General features: G+C 39.0%; 1 protein-coding gene across 8 annotated transcripts in view; it reads right to left on the minus strand.

Annotated features, from left to right (window-relative positions):
- DPF3 (double PHD fingers 3) overlaps positions 1-19,695 on the minus strand; it is a 304,745-nt gene that overhangs the window by 142,291 nt on the left and 142,759 nt on the right. For all 8 annotated transcript variants that reach the window (XR_009264602.1, XM_058739560.1, XM_058739557.1 and 5 more), the window contains exon 2: positions 14,610-14,770. Coding sequence is in view for 7 of the 8 variants with exons in the window: in XM_058739557.1 (XP_058595540.1) it covers positions 14,610-14,770 (161 nt within the window). In the remaining variant the exon portion in view is untranslated. The remainder of the gene's footprint in view (positions 1-14,609; positions 14,771-19,695) is intronic.

A 19,695-nucleotide genomic window follows, 5' to 3' on the forward strand; every position in this document is an offset into this window, starting at 1 on the left:
AGGATTTAAGGCTCCAAATTAAGAATCCAAACACTGCTTCCCTTTTTCATCTCCCCTTTGCCTACCCCCTACTGGACAGGAAAGGGATGGAACAGCAGGCTGCTCTTCAGACCATCACTGCCATTAAAGAGCTCCTCTGCATGCTGCTCCCACAGGTGCCTCCACAATGGGTCACCAACAGCCTCCATATTTATAAAGAGATAATGACACAAGTCAGGGGTTCTTCATCAAAACTGGGCATCAGAACTGTATAAGTATTTATTGAAAAGGACTGGTGCCTGGGCTCCGGTCCAATCCTACTAAACCAGAATATCAGAAATACACCAAGGCAATTGCAGTTCGAAAAACTCCTACATAAGGAACTTTGCACTAGATCAACTCTTACTCATATTTATATTCCCAGGGCCCAGGACATAACAGGTGTTCCACTGATGTTTGTGATTGAAAACACCAATTGGACCACCTCTACAGAACTGGAGGGATGAGTAACAAGTCCCTAGGTAGGGCTTGAGGAGTAGACAAGATGTATTTCATAAGCACTTAGACCCATAATATCTCCTGGTCCTTGGCTGATTTAAAAGTTGTCCTGACTTTGTGGACCACCTGTTCAGTGAAGCCCCTTGAATCATCCCAGGCCACAGTGTCTTTTCTTCTCCCCGATAGCCTGGAGTCCTGGGCACTAGGCACCATACCCTAGCACTCAGCACAGCTCTCTATCCAGCTCCCCAACCATCCTCTCCCAGAACCCTGCCCCTTCTTCTCCATGAGCTTCTCTCCCTCTCTACTATTCAATTCTAATGTCCCATGGGCCAAGACTGGTGAGGTAAGCCTCAAATCCAGGATGCTGCCAGCCCCTTCTGGCTCAGGGGTTCCCAAGCCCCTCACTGGTACCATCACACTCAAAAACCGACACAGTAACAAAGCTAACATTTACTGAGCTCTTACTCTGTCCTAGGCTAGTATCTCACACTCACTGTTACTTACCATAACAACTACCCTATGAGACATTTAAAGGACAAGGACAGTGAGGCTAACAGTGCTTAAGTAACTAGCACAGGGTCACACAATTCAAAGGGTAATCTAGTCCACAGCCCACATTCAAGACCTCTCCACTAACCTAACCCCACCAAGCCATCCCATTACTGATTCACACACAGTAGGGTTGAAATCCAAAGTCCTTCCCTTGAGAAAGAAGCTCCCCACACTAAAACTATCAGGAAAATATCCCCCAGCCCTCCCACCCACCCCCATCAAGACATTTCTTGTGGAATTTATTTTCCCTCTACTTCCATATCACCAAGTAAAATTGCTCATGGAGAAATGCATCCTAATAATATAAAAGCATCATCGAGAGGCACATAAAACGTATGGAAAATCAGAAAAACAACCACTACATACTTTCTAAATTCATCAGAAAAAAAATTTTCAAGAATAATCACATTATAATGTGAGCTTACATGTTATTGGGCCTAACTCTTAACTGATACAAGAATTGCGTCCCCAATATCCCTGACAAGAGCCTCCACCATGGCCTTTGTTTCAATAATTCTAGTCCTCACCCTTCCATGAAGCAGTCTATGGTGCTATTGAAATTTTGTGTTGTTAGAAATATGCCTACCAATCTCATCTACCACTGATAAGAATGCAAAATAGTTCAACCCTATGGAGGGAAATTTGGCATATCTAGCAAAAGTGCATATGTATTTGCCCTTTGACCCAGCAATTCCACTTCTAGGAATCTGTATCACAGATTAATATGCAAAAATATAAAAATATGTATTCGTTGTAGCATTTTTAATACTAGAAAAAGCCTGGAAATAATCCAATGTCCATCATAGGAAACTGATTGAATAAACCATAACATATGCACACAATGGACTATTATGAAGCAATTGACACATAGAGGGAGGGAAGTACACACTACAATGGAGTACACTATTAAGTGAAAAAAACAAGGTGGAGAATAGTGTGTATCATATACTATAATTTATCCAACAAATGGGGATATACCCATATACATATGTACATAAATATATATGTTGTGTGTTCACATATGGTTTTTCTTTTAGTGGAAAGATAAACCAAAGGCTTAGTAGAAACTTACAGAGAGCAAAAACAAAGTATTAGTAACAAGGAGAAGAGGAGGAACTTGCCTATAGAAACAGGAAAGGGACAGAGACAGAACAAGACATTCTCTGACTATACCATGCTTTATAGATATGACTTTAGAACCATGTGAATATTTCATATGGTTAAATTAAAAAAGCAAACATCTGCTTCTGGCTAGATGGGAGTATCAAGGATCATATTTACTCTTTTACAAGAAACCAAAAGACAGATAAAATATGAAATAAAAGTTCTCAAGACACAGGACATCAAGAAATGGAGGACAGTGATGCCTGAAGCACTGGAAATGAACAAGGTAAGTCTACAGCCATACCACCTTGAACGTGCCCAACTGTCTGGACATGAACAAGATAAGCCCCAGGACTGCCCCAGCTTACTACCTCAAGAGAGCTTCCAGATTGCAGCACAGGGAAGAGAAACATGGATGGAAACCAACCGACTTTCTGAGACTGAGTGAAAAGAAAGAGATGAGAGTCTGAGGAGACCAAGGTGACTAGAATTCAAGAAACAGAATTGTAAAAGAAGAGCGTTACACAGAAAAAGCACTTCGGAGGTCCACAGAGACCCCCTTAGAGTATTCAGCTCCATATTAATCAGTGCTTATGAAGAAACTCTTCAATGTTGAGGAAAGAACCAACCAGTAGGAACAGATATGAGTGCCTGGTGTGCAAAGGGGCTGGGAACAGTCTGTTCCCACCAGCATGTTAGGAAAGCCTCATGATTCATGGAGTACTGGGTAGAGTACAGAAAAGGGTCTTACCTCTCTGACAGGAAATTATTAGCCCTAGACTAAGCACTGCTCCAGTATCACCTAAAGATCACACACTGTTTCCAAGTAACTTAACTGTCCCAAAATAAAGCTCTAGAATAGTTATAGGAATAAGTAATATATACAGCACCTACAAGGTAAAATTCATGATGTCTGGCATCCAATCCAAAATTACAAGGCATATATAAAGAAGCAGAAATATATGACCTATAATGAGGGGTGCAGGGGAACCAACCAATTAAAACCAACCCAGAATTGAAACTGACATTATAATTAGCAGCAAGAACATTAAGACAGTTATCATTTGTATTCCATATGTTCAAAAGTGAAGTAAAAAAATTGATTCTTCTAAAGATTCAAATTTAACATCTAGAAATGAAAACTACAATGTGTGAGATAAAAAATACTGAACGGGATTAATGTCAGATTAGATACTGCAGAAGAAAAAATTAGTGCACTTGGAAATGCAACAACAGAAACTACCCCAAATGAAACCCCTGGGAAAAAGAACTTTTTAGAAGAACAGCGTAAGGAGCTGTGGGAAAACTTCAAACAACCTAATAATATGTGTACTTGGAGTCCCCAAAGAGGAGAAGGGGAAGAAAAAATATTTGTAGAAATAATGGCTAGAAATTTTCAAAATTTGATGAAAATCACAAACATGCAGATCCATGAAGCTCAATAAAACTAAGCACAAGAGGGGCGCCTGGGTGGCGCAGTCGGTTAAGCGTCCGATTTCAGCCAGGTCACGATCTCGCGGTCCGTGAGTTCGAGCCCCGCATCAGGCTCTGGGCTGATGGCTCGGAGCCTGGAGCCTGTTTCCGATTCTGTGTCTCCCTCTCTCTCTCTGCCCCTCCCCCGTTCATGCTCTGTCTCTCTCTGTCCCAAAAATAAATAAAAAACATTGGAAAAAAAAAATTAAAAAAAAAAAAAAAAAAACTAAGCACAAGAAACATGAATAAAACTGTAACAAAGCACATCATGATCAAACTGCCCAAAAAGAGTGATATTCTATATAGCCATTTAATACACACATGTGAATATTTAAATGTCAAAATTTTTAATAATTTCATAAAGTCTTTGTAGCCACTCAGAAGGAAAAAAAGTGAAAGGTAAAATATTAAAAGTAGCCAGAGAAGGGAGCCATATTATATAGAGAGGACCAAAGATAAGAGTGATTTCTCATCAGAAATAATGCATGCAAAAAAAAAAAACAAAACAGTGGTTCAATATCATTACAGGACTGAAAGGGAAAAAAAACTTGTCGACCTAAATTCTATATTCTGCAAAAATCTCTCTCAAAAAACTAAAGCAAACTAAAGATATTCCAATATATACATAAGTTGAAAGAAATAATCATCAGTAGACCCACACTACAAGAAATATTAAAGGAAGTCCTTTAGGCAGAAGGAAAGTGATACCAGATCTAAATATGGATATATACTATCAAATGAAAAGCATCAGGAATGGTTTAGTACATGAGTAATTATGTAAGATGTTTTTTTCTTATTCTTGAAAACTCTTTAAAAGATGATTAACTAAGGGTGCCTGTCTGGCTCAGTCAGTTAAGCATCCAACTTCGACTCATGTCATGATCTCATGGTCTGTGAGTTCAAGCACCTCATCAGGCTCTGTGCTGACAGCTCAGAGCCTGAAGGCTGCTTCAGATTCTGTCTCCCTCTCTCTCTGCCCCTCCCCTGCCCACACTCTGTCTCTCTCTCTCTCTCTCTCTCTCTCTCAAAAATAAACAGGGGCGCCTGGGTGGCTCGGTCGGTTGAGCGTCCGACTTCAGCTCAGGTCATGATCTCACGGTCCGTGGGTTCGAGCCCCGCGTCAGGCTCTGTGCTGACAGCTCAGAGCCTGAAGCCTGCTTCAGATCCTGTGTCTCCCTCTCTCTGTGACCCTCCCCTGTTCATGCTCTGTCTCTCTCTGTCTCAAAAATAAATAAACGTTAAAAAAAAAATTTTTTAATAAAATAAATATTTAAAAAAATTTTGTAAGATGATTAACTAAACAAAGATAATGACAATGTAGTAAAAGGTTTATACTATATGTAAAAATAAAATATATGACACCAATTGCACAAAGGTAAATAGGGGAAAGATGAAAGTATACTTGTATCAGTTTCCTATTGCTGCTATAATGAAGTGCCACAAACTCAGAGGTTTAACACAACATGAATTTGCTGCCTCACAATTCTAGAGGTCAGAAGTCTAAAATCAGTCTCACTTAGCTAAAACCAAGGTTTCAGCAAGGTTTCATTCCTTTTGGAGATTCTGGAGGAGAATCTACTTTTTTGCCTTCTCTGGCTTCTAGAGGCCACCCACATCCTTTGGGTCATTTATGGCTTCTTCCTCAATGGCATCACTTTGACCTCTGTTGTCACACCTCCTGCTCTGACTCTGACCTGCTTCCTTCCCTTTATAAAGGACTTATGATTACATTGAGACCATCTGAATTATAATAATCTCCCCATCTAAAGGTCCTTAACTTAATCACATCACCAAAATTCCTTTTGCCATGTCAGGTAGCATTTCTATGGTTCCAGGTCTGGATGTCTTTGTGGATGGCATTATTCTGTTTACTGGATACTGTTGTAGAGTTTTTATACTATTCATGAAGTAGTAAAATATCACCTGAAAGCAAACTGTAATTAAAGATGCAGACTACAAACATTAAGCAATCACCAAAATAACAAAACAAAGAGTTATTAAGCCAACAAAGGAAATAAAATCGAATCATAAAAAATTTAACCCCCAAAAGGAAGAAAATGAGGGAAAAGGGAACAAACAGATGGATAAATAGGAAACACATAGCAAAATGATGGGTTTAAACCTAATTATAATAATAATCACATTAAATGTAAATAGTCTAAATACCTCAATTTTAAAAACACACACTGTCAGATTGCATTTAAAAAGCAAGACACAACTATATGTGCCTACAAAAAATACCTACTTTTAACATCAAATCCAAATATGTAAAAGTAAAGGAATGGAGAAAGATACACAATGATAATATTTATCAAAAGAAAGCTGGAGTGGTTACATTAATGTCACAGGAAGCAGATTTCATAGTAAAGAATATTAGTAGAGATAAAGTCATTACATAATGATAATGGATCAATTTACCAAGAGGACATAACAATCTTAAATGTGTATGCCCTTAATAACACAGCTTCAAAACATATGAAGCAAGAGCTAATAAAATTGTAAAGATAGACAAATTCACAATTATAGTCAGAAATTTCAATTCTCTCTCTTGATAATTCATAGAAAAAATAAATGGAAAAATTAGTAATGATGAAGATTTGAGCAATACTATCAACCAACTTAACTTAATTGATATTTCTAGAACATTCCAACCACCAACAAGAAAATACACATTCTTTTCCAGGCCAAAGAGAAAATTTATCCAAGACAGGCCATATTCTGAACCATATAAGTCTCAGTAAATTTTAAAGGATTCAAGTCATACAAAGTATTTTCTGACTATATAGAATTAGAAACAAGTAACAGGCATACATTTGGAAAATCCCCCAAATGTTTGGAAATAACATACTCCTAAATAATCCATAGGTAAAAGAAGAACTCAAAAGACAAATTAGAAAATACTTTTATTTGAATGACAGTGAAAATACAATACAAACATTGGTGAAATGAGGCTAAAACAGTACTTATATTTGGGGATAAACTATATTAGAAAACACCTATAGGAGAAAAAGAAGAGAAGTCTCAAATCAATGACCTCAATTTCTACCTTAAGAAATAACAGAAGAAATAGAAGAGCAAATTAAATCCAAAGTAAGAAAAAGAAAGGAAAAATAAATATCAACACAGAAACCATAAAATAGGGAAAAAGGAAAAAATATTATATCACAAGCTATTTCTTTGATATCAATAAAATTTATAAGCCTCCAGGCAGGCTGATCAGGTGAAAAAGAAAATTCAAATTGCCAATAAAAAAATAGAAGAGAATATGTCACAAGATTCTACAGATATTAAAAGGATAATGCACCAATGTTATAAACAACTTTGTGCAACCAATTTTGACCAACTTAGCTGAAATGGAAAAAGTCCTTGAAGTTACAAACTACCAAGATTCACTCAATATGAAATGAATAACCTGAGTATCTATTAAAGAAATCAAATTTGTAGTTAAAAATGTTCCTACAAAGAAACTGCCAGGCCCAGAGAAATTCACTGGTAAATTCTACAAAACATTTAAGGAAAAAATACCAATTCTGCATAAACTCTTCCAGAAAACTGAAAAGGAAGGAATACTTCCCAACTCATTATAAGAGGTCAACCTCACCCTGAGACCAAACCAGACACAAACACAACAAGGAAAGAAAACTATAGACAAATATTGCTCATAAACATGGATGTAAAACCTCTAATAAAACTTTAGCAAAGTGAATCTGATGATATATAAAAAGGATAATATATCATGACAAAGTGGGGTTTATCCTCAGATTGCAATGTTAGCTTAACATTCAAACATCAATCAATGTAACTCCTTATGTTAACAAACCACAAAAGAAAAATCACATGATCATCTCAATAGACTCAGAAAAATCAGCTAATAAAATCCAACAACAGTTCCTGATTTAAAATTCTCAAGCTAGAAGGAAGTTGCTAATAAAAAGCAACTACAAAATGCCCACAGCTAACATCATATTTAAAAATGAAAAAAAATGAATGTTTTTTCCTTAAGATCAGGAATATCATAAGGATGTCCACTCTAACCACTTTCTCTTAATATTACAGTGGCCATTCTACTCAGTGCAACAGATGAGTAAAATAAATAAAAGTCATCCATACTGACAAGAAAAGTTGGGACACCTGGGTGGCTTAGTCAGTTAAGCACCCAACTCTTGACTGTGGCCCAGGTCATGATCTCACTGTTTGTGAGGTTGAGCCCTGTATCGGGCTCTGCACTAACAGTGTAAAGCCTGCTTAGGAGTCTCTCTCCCTCTCTCTGACCCTCTCCCGCTCTCTCTCTCTCAAAATAAATAAATAAACTTAAAAAAAAAGGAAAGAAAAGTTTTCTTTTTCACTAACAACAATCAACTGTAGAAAACGCTGAAATGCTGTAGCATCTACAGAAAGCTATTAGAATAAATGAGTAAAACAAAGTTTGAGGATACAGAATGAAGATATATATTTCTGTATTTCTGTAAACTAATGAAGAATAATCAGAAACTAAATTTTTAAAAAATCCATTTACAATAGTATCAAAAATGTTAAGTACTTAGAGATAAATTTGAAAAAAGTGTGAAATATCTGTACACAAAAAACTAAAAATCATCAATGGGAAAAATTAAAGATAACAAATGGAGAGATATTATATTCAGGGATTGGAAGACTCAGTATTGAGAGTTGTTAATTTTCCACAAAATTGATCCATAGATTCCACATAATCCCAATCAAAATCCCAGCAGAGTTTTTGTAAAACTGGACAGACTATAAAATTCATATGGAAATTCAAAGGACTAAAATAGCCAAAATAACTTAGAAAAAGAAAAACAGATTAGAGGACTAACACTACTTGATTTCAAAATGCATTGCAAAAATACAAGAATCAAGACAGTATGATATTAGTGTGAAAACAGATAAACCAATGAAACAAAATTGAACATCCAGAAATAGAACTACATACATGTGAACATTTAATTTTTGACAAAGGTACAAAAGCATTTCAGTTGAGAAAGGCTAATCTTTTCAACAAATTGTGCTGGAACAATTGGATTTCTATCTGCAAAAATATAAACTTTAATCTGTACCTCAAACCATATTTTAAAATTAATTCAAAATGGATCATAGACCTAAGTATAAAATCTATAATTATTAAACTTCTAGGAAAAAAAAATACATTACTTGACATTGGATAAAGCAACAATTTCTTACATACAACAAAATCTCAATTCATTAAATAACAAATTGATAAATTGGACTTACTCAAAATATAAAATGTCTGCTCTTTGAAAGACACTATTAAGATAATGAAATAGGGGCACCAGGGTGTCTCAGTCAGTTAAGTGTCAGACTCTCGATTTCAGCTCAGGTCATGATCTCATGGTTTGTGAGTTCAAGCCCCTCATTGGGCTCTGCACTGACACCATGGAGCCTGCTTTGTATTGTCTCTCCCTCTCTATCCCTCCCCAACTCTTGCTCTCTCTCACTCTCTCTAAAAATAAATAAACTTAAAAAAAAAAGATAATGAAAATATAAGCCAAAAACTGGGAGAAAATATTTGCAAAGTATATATCAAATAAACATCTTGAATCTAGAATATATAAAGGACTATCAAAATTTAACAATACAAAAACAATTCCCCTAGAGATCTAATACATATGATGGTGAACATAGACAACAATACTGTATTATAATCACCAAACTTTCTAAGAGACTAGAACTCAATTATTCCAACCACTAAAAAAAGGATTATTATAAATATGATAGAGCCTGTAATTATCACTACAATGGCAATCATATTACGATATATAAATGTATAAATTTAACATGTTGTACACCTTAAATTTCCACAATGACGTATGTCAAATAAATTTCAATTTAAAAAAAAAAAACAATTTTTTTTAAATTTTTTTTTTAATGTTTATTTATTTTTGAGACAGAGAGAGACAGAGCATGAACAGGAGAGGGGCAGAGAGAGAGGGAGACACAGAATCGGAAACAGGCTCCAGGCTCTGAGCTGTCAGCACAGAGCCCGACGCGGGGCTCGAACTCACGGACCGCGAGATCGTGACCTGAGCCGAAGTTGGCCGCTTAACCGACTGAGCCACCCAGGCGCCCCCAAAAAAACAATTTTTAAATGGATAAAAGATTTGAGCATTTTACCAAATAACATATAGAGTCTCATAACATCATGGCCAAAATGTCCAGGAGTCAATCAAAATCATTCATATGAAGAACCAGGAAAATCTCAATTTGAATGAGAAAAAAAAGACAATAGATATCAATGCAAATATTAGAATTATCTGACAAGGATTTTGAAGGAGGCATCATAAACATGTTTCCACAAATAATCACGAATACTTGAAAAAATGAAAAAATACAAAGTCTCAGCAAGGAAATGGAAGATATAAAGAAGAACCAAACAGAAATTGTAAAAGTTCAAAACACAATAAAACAACACAACAAATGCAGAGATTAGAAGAAAGAAGTAGTGAACTGGAAGAGAGAAACATAAAAATAACCCAATCTGAGCAACAGAGAGAAAAAACAAAAACAAAACAAAAACAAACAAACAAACAGAAAGACCCAGAGCCTGAGGGACTTATGGGCTATAGCAAAAAATCTAAAATTTGTGTTAGTAGAGTCCCAGAAGGATAAGGGAAAGAGAGTGGGGCTGAACATGTATTCAAAAAAAATAATAGCTGAAATTTTCCTAAATTTGGCAAAAGATATAAACCTACAGGTTCCAGAAGCTGAGTGAATTCCAAAACAGGTAAACCCAAACAAATCCACACCAAAACATATCAAAATCAGATTTTTGAAAACTAAAAACAAAAAGAAGTCTTGAAAGTAGTGAGAGAGAAATGACACCTCACTTACGAATGTTTATTTTTGAGAGAGAGACAGCAAGCAAGGAAGGGGCAGAGAGACAGTAGGACAGAGGATCTGAAGCAGGCTCTGTGCTGACAGCAGTAAGCCTGATGTGGGACTGAAACTTATGAACCACAAGATCATGACCTGAACCAAAGTCAGATGCTCAACCAACTGAACCACTCAGGTTCCCCAACATCTCACTTATAAAAGAAAAGAATGACAGCAAATGTCTCATCACAAACCTCATCACACACCAAAAAGAGATGCAAAACATTTTTCAATTGCTAAAATAAAAGGATTTATCAACCCAGAACTTTATATCCAGCAAAAATATCCTTTAGGAATGAAGGAAAAAATCTAGGCATTCCCAGAAGAAAGAAAACTTATGAGAAGTTGTTACCAGTAGACCTACTTACTTTAAAAGAATGGCTAAAGAAATACTTAATCAGAAACAAATGATAAAAGAAGGCATCTTGGAACATCAAGAAGGAAAAAGGAACAATTAAAGAGTAAAAATATGAGTAAATATAATAGACACTTAAGTTTTCTAAGTTAACAGTTTGATAGTTGAAGCAAAAAAAAATTTTTTATTTCAGGTGTTTTTTTTTTTTAATTCTAGTTAGTTAACCTGTAGTATAATATTCATTTCAGGAGTGAAGCAAAAATTATAATACTGATATGGTTTTTCAATGTGTGCAGAGGAAATGTTTAAGACATTGTGTTATACATGGGGGAGGGTAAAGGTATTGAAATAATGAGAGGGGCTGGTGAGTATGATTATAAGGGGGTAGTATGAGGGACAGCTTTGTGGTGATGGAATAGTTTTATATCTTGATTATAGTGGTGGTTCCACAAATCTATATGTGATAAAATGGCATAGAACTACACACACACATTTTACCAATGTCAACTGTCTGCTTTCCAGATTGTGCTCTGATTACATAAGATGTATCCACTGGGAGAAACTGGGTGGAGGATTTGGGGGATTCCTCTGTACTATGTGTGCAACTTCCTGTGGATCTGTAATTATTTCAAAATAAAAACTAATTTTAAAAATACAAACAAATTATATGAAATTTGAAAAAAATAATACCTAATAAGTGAAAGCAAAATGAAACAAATCCAACTGTGTATTCAGTTAGTGGCACAACCACTCAGAGGAAGTATTTCAAGTGACCTTAAAACACAGTAATTTCACTCTACATCCTTAATAGGCAATGCCCTAAGGACAAAAAGAATTGCAAAAAAATAAAAGAAGAAGAAGAAGAAGAAAAACCTTAAATATGTTCAGTAATTGTATCGTTGGAAGTCTAATTTTATTTGATACTCAGATGTATGTGTGGGGCAGGGGGAAGCAAATAAATAATTATGTCAGCATCACTAAGAGCCAGGATTTTTTTAGAGTTGGAGAAAGGAAAGACAATTAAGACAGTTCAGAAAAACTGTGTAAAATTGAATTGAATGGGAAATCTAAGTTCATAATGTATTTTCTCTTAAAAAAAAAAAAAGAAATCATATTTCTTAGATCCACTCACTGAAAAGTCCTAGAAACAACAACCAACCTAGGAACAATAAGCACCATCAGATTATGGTCTTCAAATAACATTTCCTACAGAAAGGCAACAGGATTTCTTATAGAAATAGCTAATTCCAGGTCTGGGCAGGAAATGTACAAAATAAGCCTAAAACATTTGTCTTAATATTAGGATACCAAGGAAGCCATCAGAAACTACTGGGGTTCTTTCAGAACACCAGCACTGGCCCAAACCCCTATGGGCCAAAGATGGGACAATTTAAGCATCAATAAGAATAATAGCTCCAATGGGTTAAAATGTATCCATGGTGTTTAAATCTGTGAAATCATGATGGCACTCAACAAAATAGTAACTTTATTAATCACTTTTGGTAAATATTAGGGAACCAACTCTTTATTTTGAAAACTGGTGAATACATTATTTACAATAGTCAAATTACGGAAGCAGCCCAAGGGTCCATCGGTAGGTGAATGAGTACAGATGTTGTGGTATATATACACAATGGAATCTTATTCAGCCATAAAAAAGAATGAAATCTTCCCATTTGCAACAACATGGATAGAGCTGGAGAGTATAATGCCAAGCAAAATAAGTTAGTCAGAGAAAGACAAATATCATATGATCTCACTCATGTGAAATTTAAGAAATAAACAAAGAAAAAGAGAGAGAGAGAGAAACCAAAAAACAGAGTCTCAACTATAGAGAACAAACTGATGGTTAGCAAAGGGGAGGTTGGGTGGAAGGGAAAGGGGTGAAACAAGGGATGGAGATTAGAGTATACTTATAATGATGAAAAATAAAATAAAATAAAATAAACTGATAAATAAAGGGGCAAAATTATTTATCCTGCCTGTCATAAGTGAACTATACCTCACAATAACCAAAATTTTAATGAGGAGATATTTCACTTTATAGAGGTTACAGAGCTAATAAATGAAAAATTAGTGACAGCCTTGAATTAAATGTCACGTTTTTTGCAGCCCTTAACAGAATAAAGGATCTAGGCAACTACCATCAAGGGCTGCTAACATCAATAAAAGAGAGGTAACTTAGGGTGCCTGGGTGACTCAGTTGCTTAGGCATTGGACTTCAGCTCAGGTCATGATCTCACGGCCCTTGAGTTCGAGCCCTGTGCCAGGCTCTGTGCTGACAGCGCAGAGCCTGGAGCCTGCTTCGGATTCTGTATCTCCCTTTCTCTCTGCCCCTCCCCTGCTCGCTCGCTCGCGCTCTCTCTCTCTCTCTCTCTCTCTCTCAAAAAGAAATAAACATTTAAAAAAAATTTTTAATAGAAGAGAGATAACCAGATACCATGAGCCTCCTGATGGAAATAACACACCACCACTTAGGAGTTGTTCTTGCCCCAAAAAGCTGAACCTGAATCTGCTCAGGTCTCTAGTCTTAACAACCAGTTCCCAAGAATAACACCATGGGGATGCAATCAGAAAATCTGGACTCTGGAAACCCTACAGCGCAAACAACTCAGTTTCTTCCATAAACAACATGCAAGGGGGAGAGAAAGAGAGACAGACAGACAAACACACGCCAAGACCTACAGATTTAAAGAGACTTAAGAAATACCTCAGCCAATTGCAACACAGGATTCCTCTTTGGATTCTGATTTCAACTACCAGGGGGAAATAAATGTTGAACCAATATGTGATTCTGTTAAGGTCTAATTGCTACCTTGGATCTTTGATAGCCATCGTGGGCATGTCTGCTTATGTCCTTACCATTTAGAGATACATACTGAAAAATTTACAGATGAAATAACATGTTGCCTTGGATTTGCTTCCAAATAACCTAGGGTCAAGGAGGAAAGTGGGAGGTGAGTATAAATGAAACAAGACGGGCCATGAGTTGATCATTGTTGACACTGGGTGATAAATACATGGACATTCATTTTACTATGCTCTCCACTTTTGTACGGGTTTGAAATTTTTCATCATAAAAACTTCCTAAAATAGACCCATAGAGAGCCAGAAAACTGCATTGCTTTGGTTGCCTCCCTAATCTCCACCTGTTGGTCTTTATGGTGTTCTCTGGAGCCTAGAAGACTAGTGTCATGATAATAATGGTAGGAATATCAACGATAATAGCCAGCATTTTGGGAGCACATAGTTACTAGGTGCTGACTCATACATTTTTTCTGAATATTTCCATGCAATCCTGACAAAATTCTAAAGTGAAAACTATTATTACTCCCATTTCGCAGGTGAGGAACCTGAGGGAGAGATCTTGGTTTGATGACAAAGCCAAGCCTCAAACCCAGACCTGACTACAGATTTCCAGCTAATAACCACTGAACTACAGAAAGGGCAAAGGATGAGATGGATGCCATGCCCTCAACCTTCCCTTTTGGGGGCTAAATCCCGAGTTCTTTCACTCTGTCCCCCTCCCCCCCACCCCTGCCAACAAGGCTCCATTGCCCCTCCCGTCCATCATCCTTGAGACATGTGTCTAGAGCTATAAATCAGTGGAGTTTCATGAGAGTATCCCAGCCTGCTGTACAGCTTGCCTTTCCCCAGCATCACTGTGGAGATTCCCAATGGCTGGTCCTCCCTCCCTCCAGACTGGAAGCCAGAACATGTCCAGGGTGGCGTGGCTTACCTGGGCCACGGTGCCTCTTCTCCATCCAGATGTAGCAGTTGTTCTGGGCCACACCAGTCTGCGAGTCCAGGAAAGGGAGACGCACGCTGCGCTCTGCGCACAGCCTCGAGTTATAGCTTCGGCAGTGCTCGATGGCCTCCTTGTAGAACTGGTCCCCGAGTCTATCAGCAGGGGAGAGAGACGGAGGAGGAATGAGGCCAGGGAAAACAGAAACACACCCAGAGGATAAGTGATGGTACCCACCTAACCTCCCTGGGAAGATTTTGCGTATCTGGAGACCAAGGCAATGAGTACCAAGGGAGGGGAGGAATCCAACTTGGTGTCAGGTCTCAACCAGGTTCTATTTCCCATGCCAAAATCACCAGGGAATTTAGAATCCCCTGTAACCAAGAGCCTAGGGCCCCTAGATAAACCACTAGTAAAAGTAACAAGTTCCCACTCCAGGAAGCATGAGGTCCCACCTCTAGAGGTGGTTCTAGAACAATCTTCTACATGAGATCTACCAGGACCTCAGGCTTCTAGAGCCCCCTTATTAAGATCCTACATTAACCACACTTTGTTCTCAGTAATTGTCAGCAAAGGCACTCTAGAGTGAACCCAAACCCCAAAGCATGGATGCACAGATTTCCATTGCAATCAGAGAGAAACACCCCACATAAACACAGACTAGCAGGACAGAGGAAATATCCCATAAAAGTAAAGCTGTCATGGGGAAAGGAGGCGAAAAGGGGGACGAACCAGTCTTTTAAAACCACACACTTAAAAAATAACTTCTGGGGCGCCTGGGTGGTTCAGTCGGATAGACGTCCGACTTCAGCTCAGGTCATGATCTCATGTTCTGTAAGTTCGAGCCCCGCAACAGGCTCTGTGCTGACAGCTTGGAGCCTGAAGCCTGCTTCAGATTCTGTGTCTCCCTCTCTCTCTTCCCCTCCCATGCTCACTCTCTGTCTCTCTCATTCTTAAAAATAAATAAACATAAAAATTTTTTTAAATAAATAATAAAGAAAATAAAAAATAAAGAAAATAAAAAATAAAGAAAATAAAAATAGAAAAATAAAGAAAAAATAACTTCCTAACTGAAAGTAAAGGAAGGATTTATAATAGTTGCGTTTTGAAGTCAAGATAATTCAATCCCTGAAATCTAAAACACAAAGAGAAAGACCTTTCTGGTTTGTTGGAGTGGTGATCTAAGCCCAGCAAATTTTATGTATTGAATCTTTAGTATCCTTGGACATGTGGTGATGCTGCTAATTTTAAGATAATACCCTTTTCAAAGACCAGAAATATAACATTGGTAAAACTGAGCAAATAAAAAAAAAAAAAAAAAATCAGTGAGATCAAATACCTACCAAATCAAAGACAGGCACATGTGGGAGGTTAATAAATGGCTCAAGGAAATACAAATGTAATAACATAACCTGTGCCAGGTAGACTTGTACTTCTTTGTGGGGAGGGGAGGGAAAGGCAGGAAGGGGGGAGCCAGAGGGATTACAGGGCCAGAAGGGAGAACCAGGTAGCTCATTTTGAAGCAACATTATGAATGTCCCTTTGTTTTGGTTCTGCATAGATTTGAAGAGGCCAAAATCGGGGTGAGAAAGTCTCTAAGTTGAGAATAGTATATTTCTTAACAAAAATATTTAGAGGACTAAAGAAAGCAAAATTTTAAAGGGATTTTTCTATAGTTTTTCAAAAAAGTCAGTGGGTCAGAGTCCACCAAGAGTTTAAAGCAAATTTCTTATTCTGGGAAGATACGACCATTGAAGCTTCTGAGGCATCTCCTGGAAATTACTTATTGACATAACTCCTAAAAAAAAAAGTCCCCTTGCTCCTTTTCCCCCTCTGAACATCTTCAGTTTCACAAGGAAGGCATAATGTGCTCAGAAAGTATCCTAGCAGTTGCAAAACCAAACTGTAATCAAATTATAATAGCCACACAGCTGGAAATGAATTGGGGGGGGGGGGGTGGAAGCCCATTAAAATGCTATAAAACAGAACATGAGCTGATGTAATCAAAGATGGTAACAAGGATCATGAGATTGATCAAAAATAAAGAATCATTTCCTACAAAGCGTTCACATCTGTGTCCCACCAGCTTAAATGCCTCCACTGCTAAGGCGACATAGTCCAGTGCGCCAGAACTTTCACAGGCAGCTCAGCCCAGGTAAGATGACACACAGCCTGTCCAGAGTGTCCTAGATGCTCCAGCTTCTTCACGAAACAGCAACCAACCAACCAGTTGATGAGCAACAGCAATCAGTTGATGAGAACTGACAAGAACACATAACAGAGAGGTGTCCGATGTGAGAGACAGTAATCTGGTTTCCCACGATCTTTTGACAGATGGCCAAAATAGACGTTAACTATCCCAACTCCAAAAATTCTGCTGTAGGAGAAGCCATAAGAAAAAGAAGATGGCACGCTACAACTCATCAGCTGGCGACAGGAAGGTTTCCGTTTTCAAAACAAACTCTGGAAGCCAACAGAAAAGGAAACTGCAGAGGGATCTCAAATTAGACTTTTCCCGACACGCTCATTACTGGCTTCCAACAACTCCAACCCCAAAGAGAGGAACAAGAAAATGAAGTTGCTGGAAGGGAAAGTGAGTTTGGCCAAGTCCGTGCCCCACACCAAATGGAACGAGAAAGTCAAACAAAGTGGTGCGCTGGGTGAAAATTAATTTCATCTTAAATATTTTCCACTTTCCGTAACATGCAATGCTATTAGTAACAGGCATGCTGGGGGGGAATGTGTATTTTTAAATGTAATCTTGGTGTGAACGATACCTCTCTTATGTAAACAGAAAAAAAAAAAAAACCTTCTTCGGACTGGAACAACTGTATTACAGGCTGGACCTGCAAAAATGTGACATCTAACACCCTCTCTGCCACTGTCTCCAGGGAACTCACTTTTAAACAGTCCAGGCATTGGCAGAGATCTGGAAACAAAAGTTTAAAGCCTTTTTCAAGATGTGGGAGGAGAAGAGAGACTTCAACCTTTTTGATAAATTCAAGCAGTGCCTCTCCAAAAGTTAATTAGCCAAAATCTTCACAGGGCTCGTTCTGCTCTCTAGAAGAAAATCGATGGCCAGGTCTCCCTAACCCGTGGAAAGCAATTTAAACAGGAGAGAGGACAAATGTCCTTTTCAATATGGGATTTCTTTAAAAAAAAAAAAAATCCCTCGATGATAGGATCCCAGGGGTGACATTTGCATTCAAGTTGTGAGGGGCAGAGGGAGCAGGGAAAGGCTGGCAGGGAATGACTCATTTTGTGGAGCGTGCCCCAGGCTGGGTCAGGCACAGCCCAGCCTCAGCCATCACCTGTCTGCATCAAACCAAGGGGGCTGGATTGCCACGGGATGATAGATGTCTTGGGCTGGAAGAAGCTGGCACAAGGCAGAATAGAATGATGTTCTCATCAACAGCCTACTTCGGGCTACCCAAGGCCGCAATCAGAAGCAGGAAAGGCAAGAGGAACAAATTGCTAGGCTCTCCGCCAGAGCAGGAGCCCCTCATGGCCTATGGCTTGAAGGAGTGCTGACTGCCCAGTTCTGGGGGCCGCTGGGAGGGGGGAGATCCCTTAGCGATCACATCTGGAGTGAGGGAGCTTCAGCTCTCAGAGCTTTCCAGTGACCCTCCTTGAGCACATCTGTGGAAAACTGGATTCCAGGGAACCAATCAGGATTCAGAGGGGTCAAAATAAGACTTCTCCAAAATAACTGTCAACCAGGCTCCAAATGTGATTTTCAGAGCCCATCACAGACCCTCTGCTCCTTTTCTTCCTCATGCCTCCACCTTTGTCTCTCTCTCTCTCTCTCTCTCTCTCTCAAGACCATACCCGTTCTCTTAGATTCCGTGTCCACTGTCCTGAGCTGACTCCTAAGTCCAACCGTCCAACTCAGACACCTGGGGCCCCTCCCTCTTCACTGTCCCTCTGCTCCTGTGTTCTGACCCAAGAACAGGTGTCCTGTCATACCCCAAACACGTGTCCAAAAGCACATTCCTCATCTCCTGCCAGAAGCCTGCTCCCTCCCCAGAGTAGCCATTCTTCTGGGTTGGGAGGGTGTGTGGGGAGACGGCAGTGAGAGAACACTGCTCTTCTCTCCCTAGCAAGGTGTCCTTGGCCTTCCCCTTTCCTTCATCCCATCTGGCACTGGGTTCTTGCATTTCTCAGGGTGTCACCCTTCTTTCCATCCCTGATGCCGTCCACCAGTCCCCTTTGACAGTAAAAACAGGACCTTGGCCCATCATTGCTATTTGTGCACATAAACAGAGATAAGCAGAGATAACAAGAAGTCCTAGCCTGTGGCAGGATTTCTGGCCCCTCCTTCCCCCCATCGGCCCCCCCTGTTCTCTGTGGGCACCTGGATTTCCTGCTGTCTCACCCAGCTGCCCACACTGCCACCACCACCCACAAATACACTTTAAGACGCACCTATACCGATATGCTAACTTCCTCCTGTTTGCATTTAAATATATTTAACTCTAACTGCACCGCAGAAAGCCGGTTCCCATTTACATAGCATTTTATAACTAGCAAGCAGGGGGCAATATTTGGCAAGGTGGAGGAACCTTTTCATTTTCCTCAGAGTTAGTTACACTCTTCCTAAAGCTGCCCTTCAAAGAAAGCCAGGGTTAGGGTTTACTGCAGACTGAACTGTTTCCCCTGAAATCCATGTGTTGAAGCCCTAACACCCACCCCCCCTCCACACACACACACACACACACACACACACACACACACACAATATTCTAGTATCTGGATACAGGGCCTTGGGGAGGTAATTAGGTCGTGAGGACAGCGTCCTCATGATAGGATTAGTGCCCCTATATAAGAAGGGACAGGAGAAAGACCTCTCTCTTCCTCTTTCTCTCTCTGCCATGTGAGCACGCAGCAAGAATACACCCTTATCTCAGACTTCCCAGCCTCCAGAACTGTGGAAAATAACTATCTGTTGTTTAAGCCGCTCAGTCTATGGCATCCTGCTCTAGCAGCCCAAGCTAAGGCAGTGTTTCTGATATTTAAAAGAGGAAAGGCCTGGAACCCCTGGGTGGCTCAGTCAGTTAAGCATCCGACTTCGGCTCAGGTC

This window comes from Neofelis nebulosa, chromosome 7 (assembly GCF_028018385.1).
Source record: "Neofelis nebulosa isolate mNeoNeb1 chromosome 7, mNeoNeb1.pri, whole genome shotgun sequence".
Classification (NCBI taxonomy): Eukaryota; Metazoa; Chordata; class Mammalia; order Carnivora; family Felidae; genus Neofelis; species Neofelis nebulosa.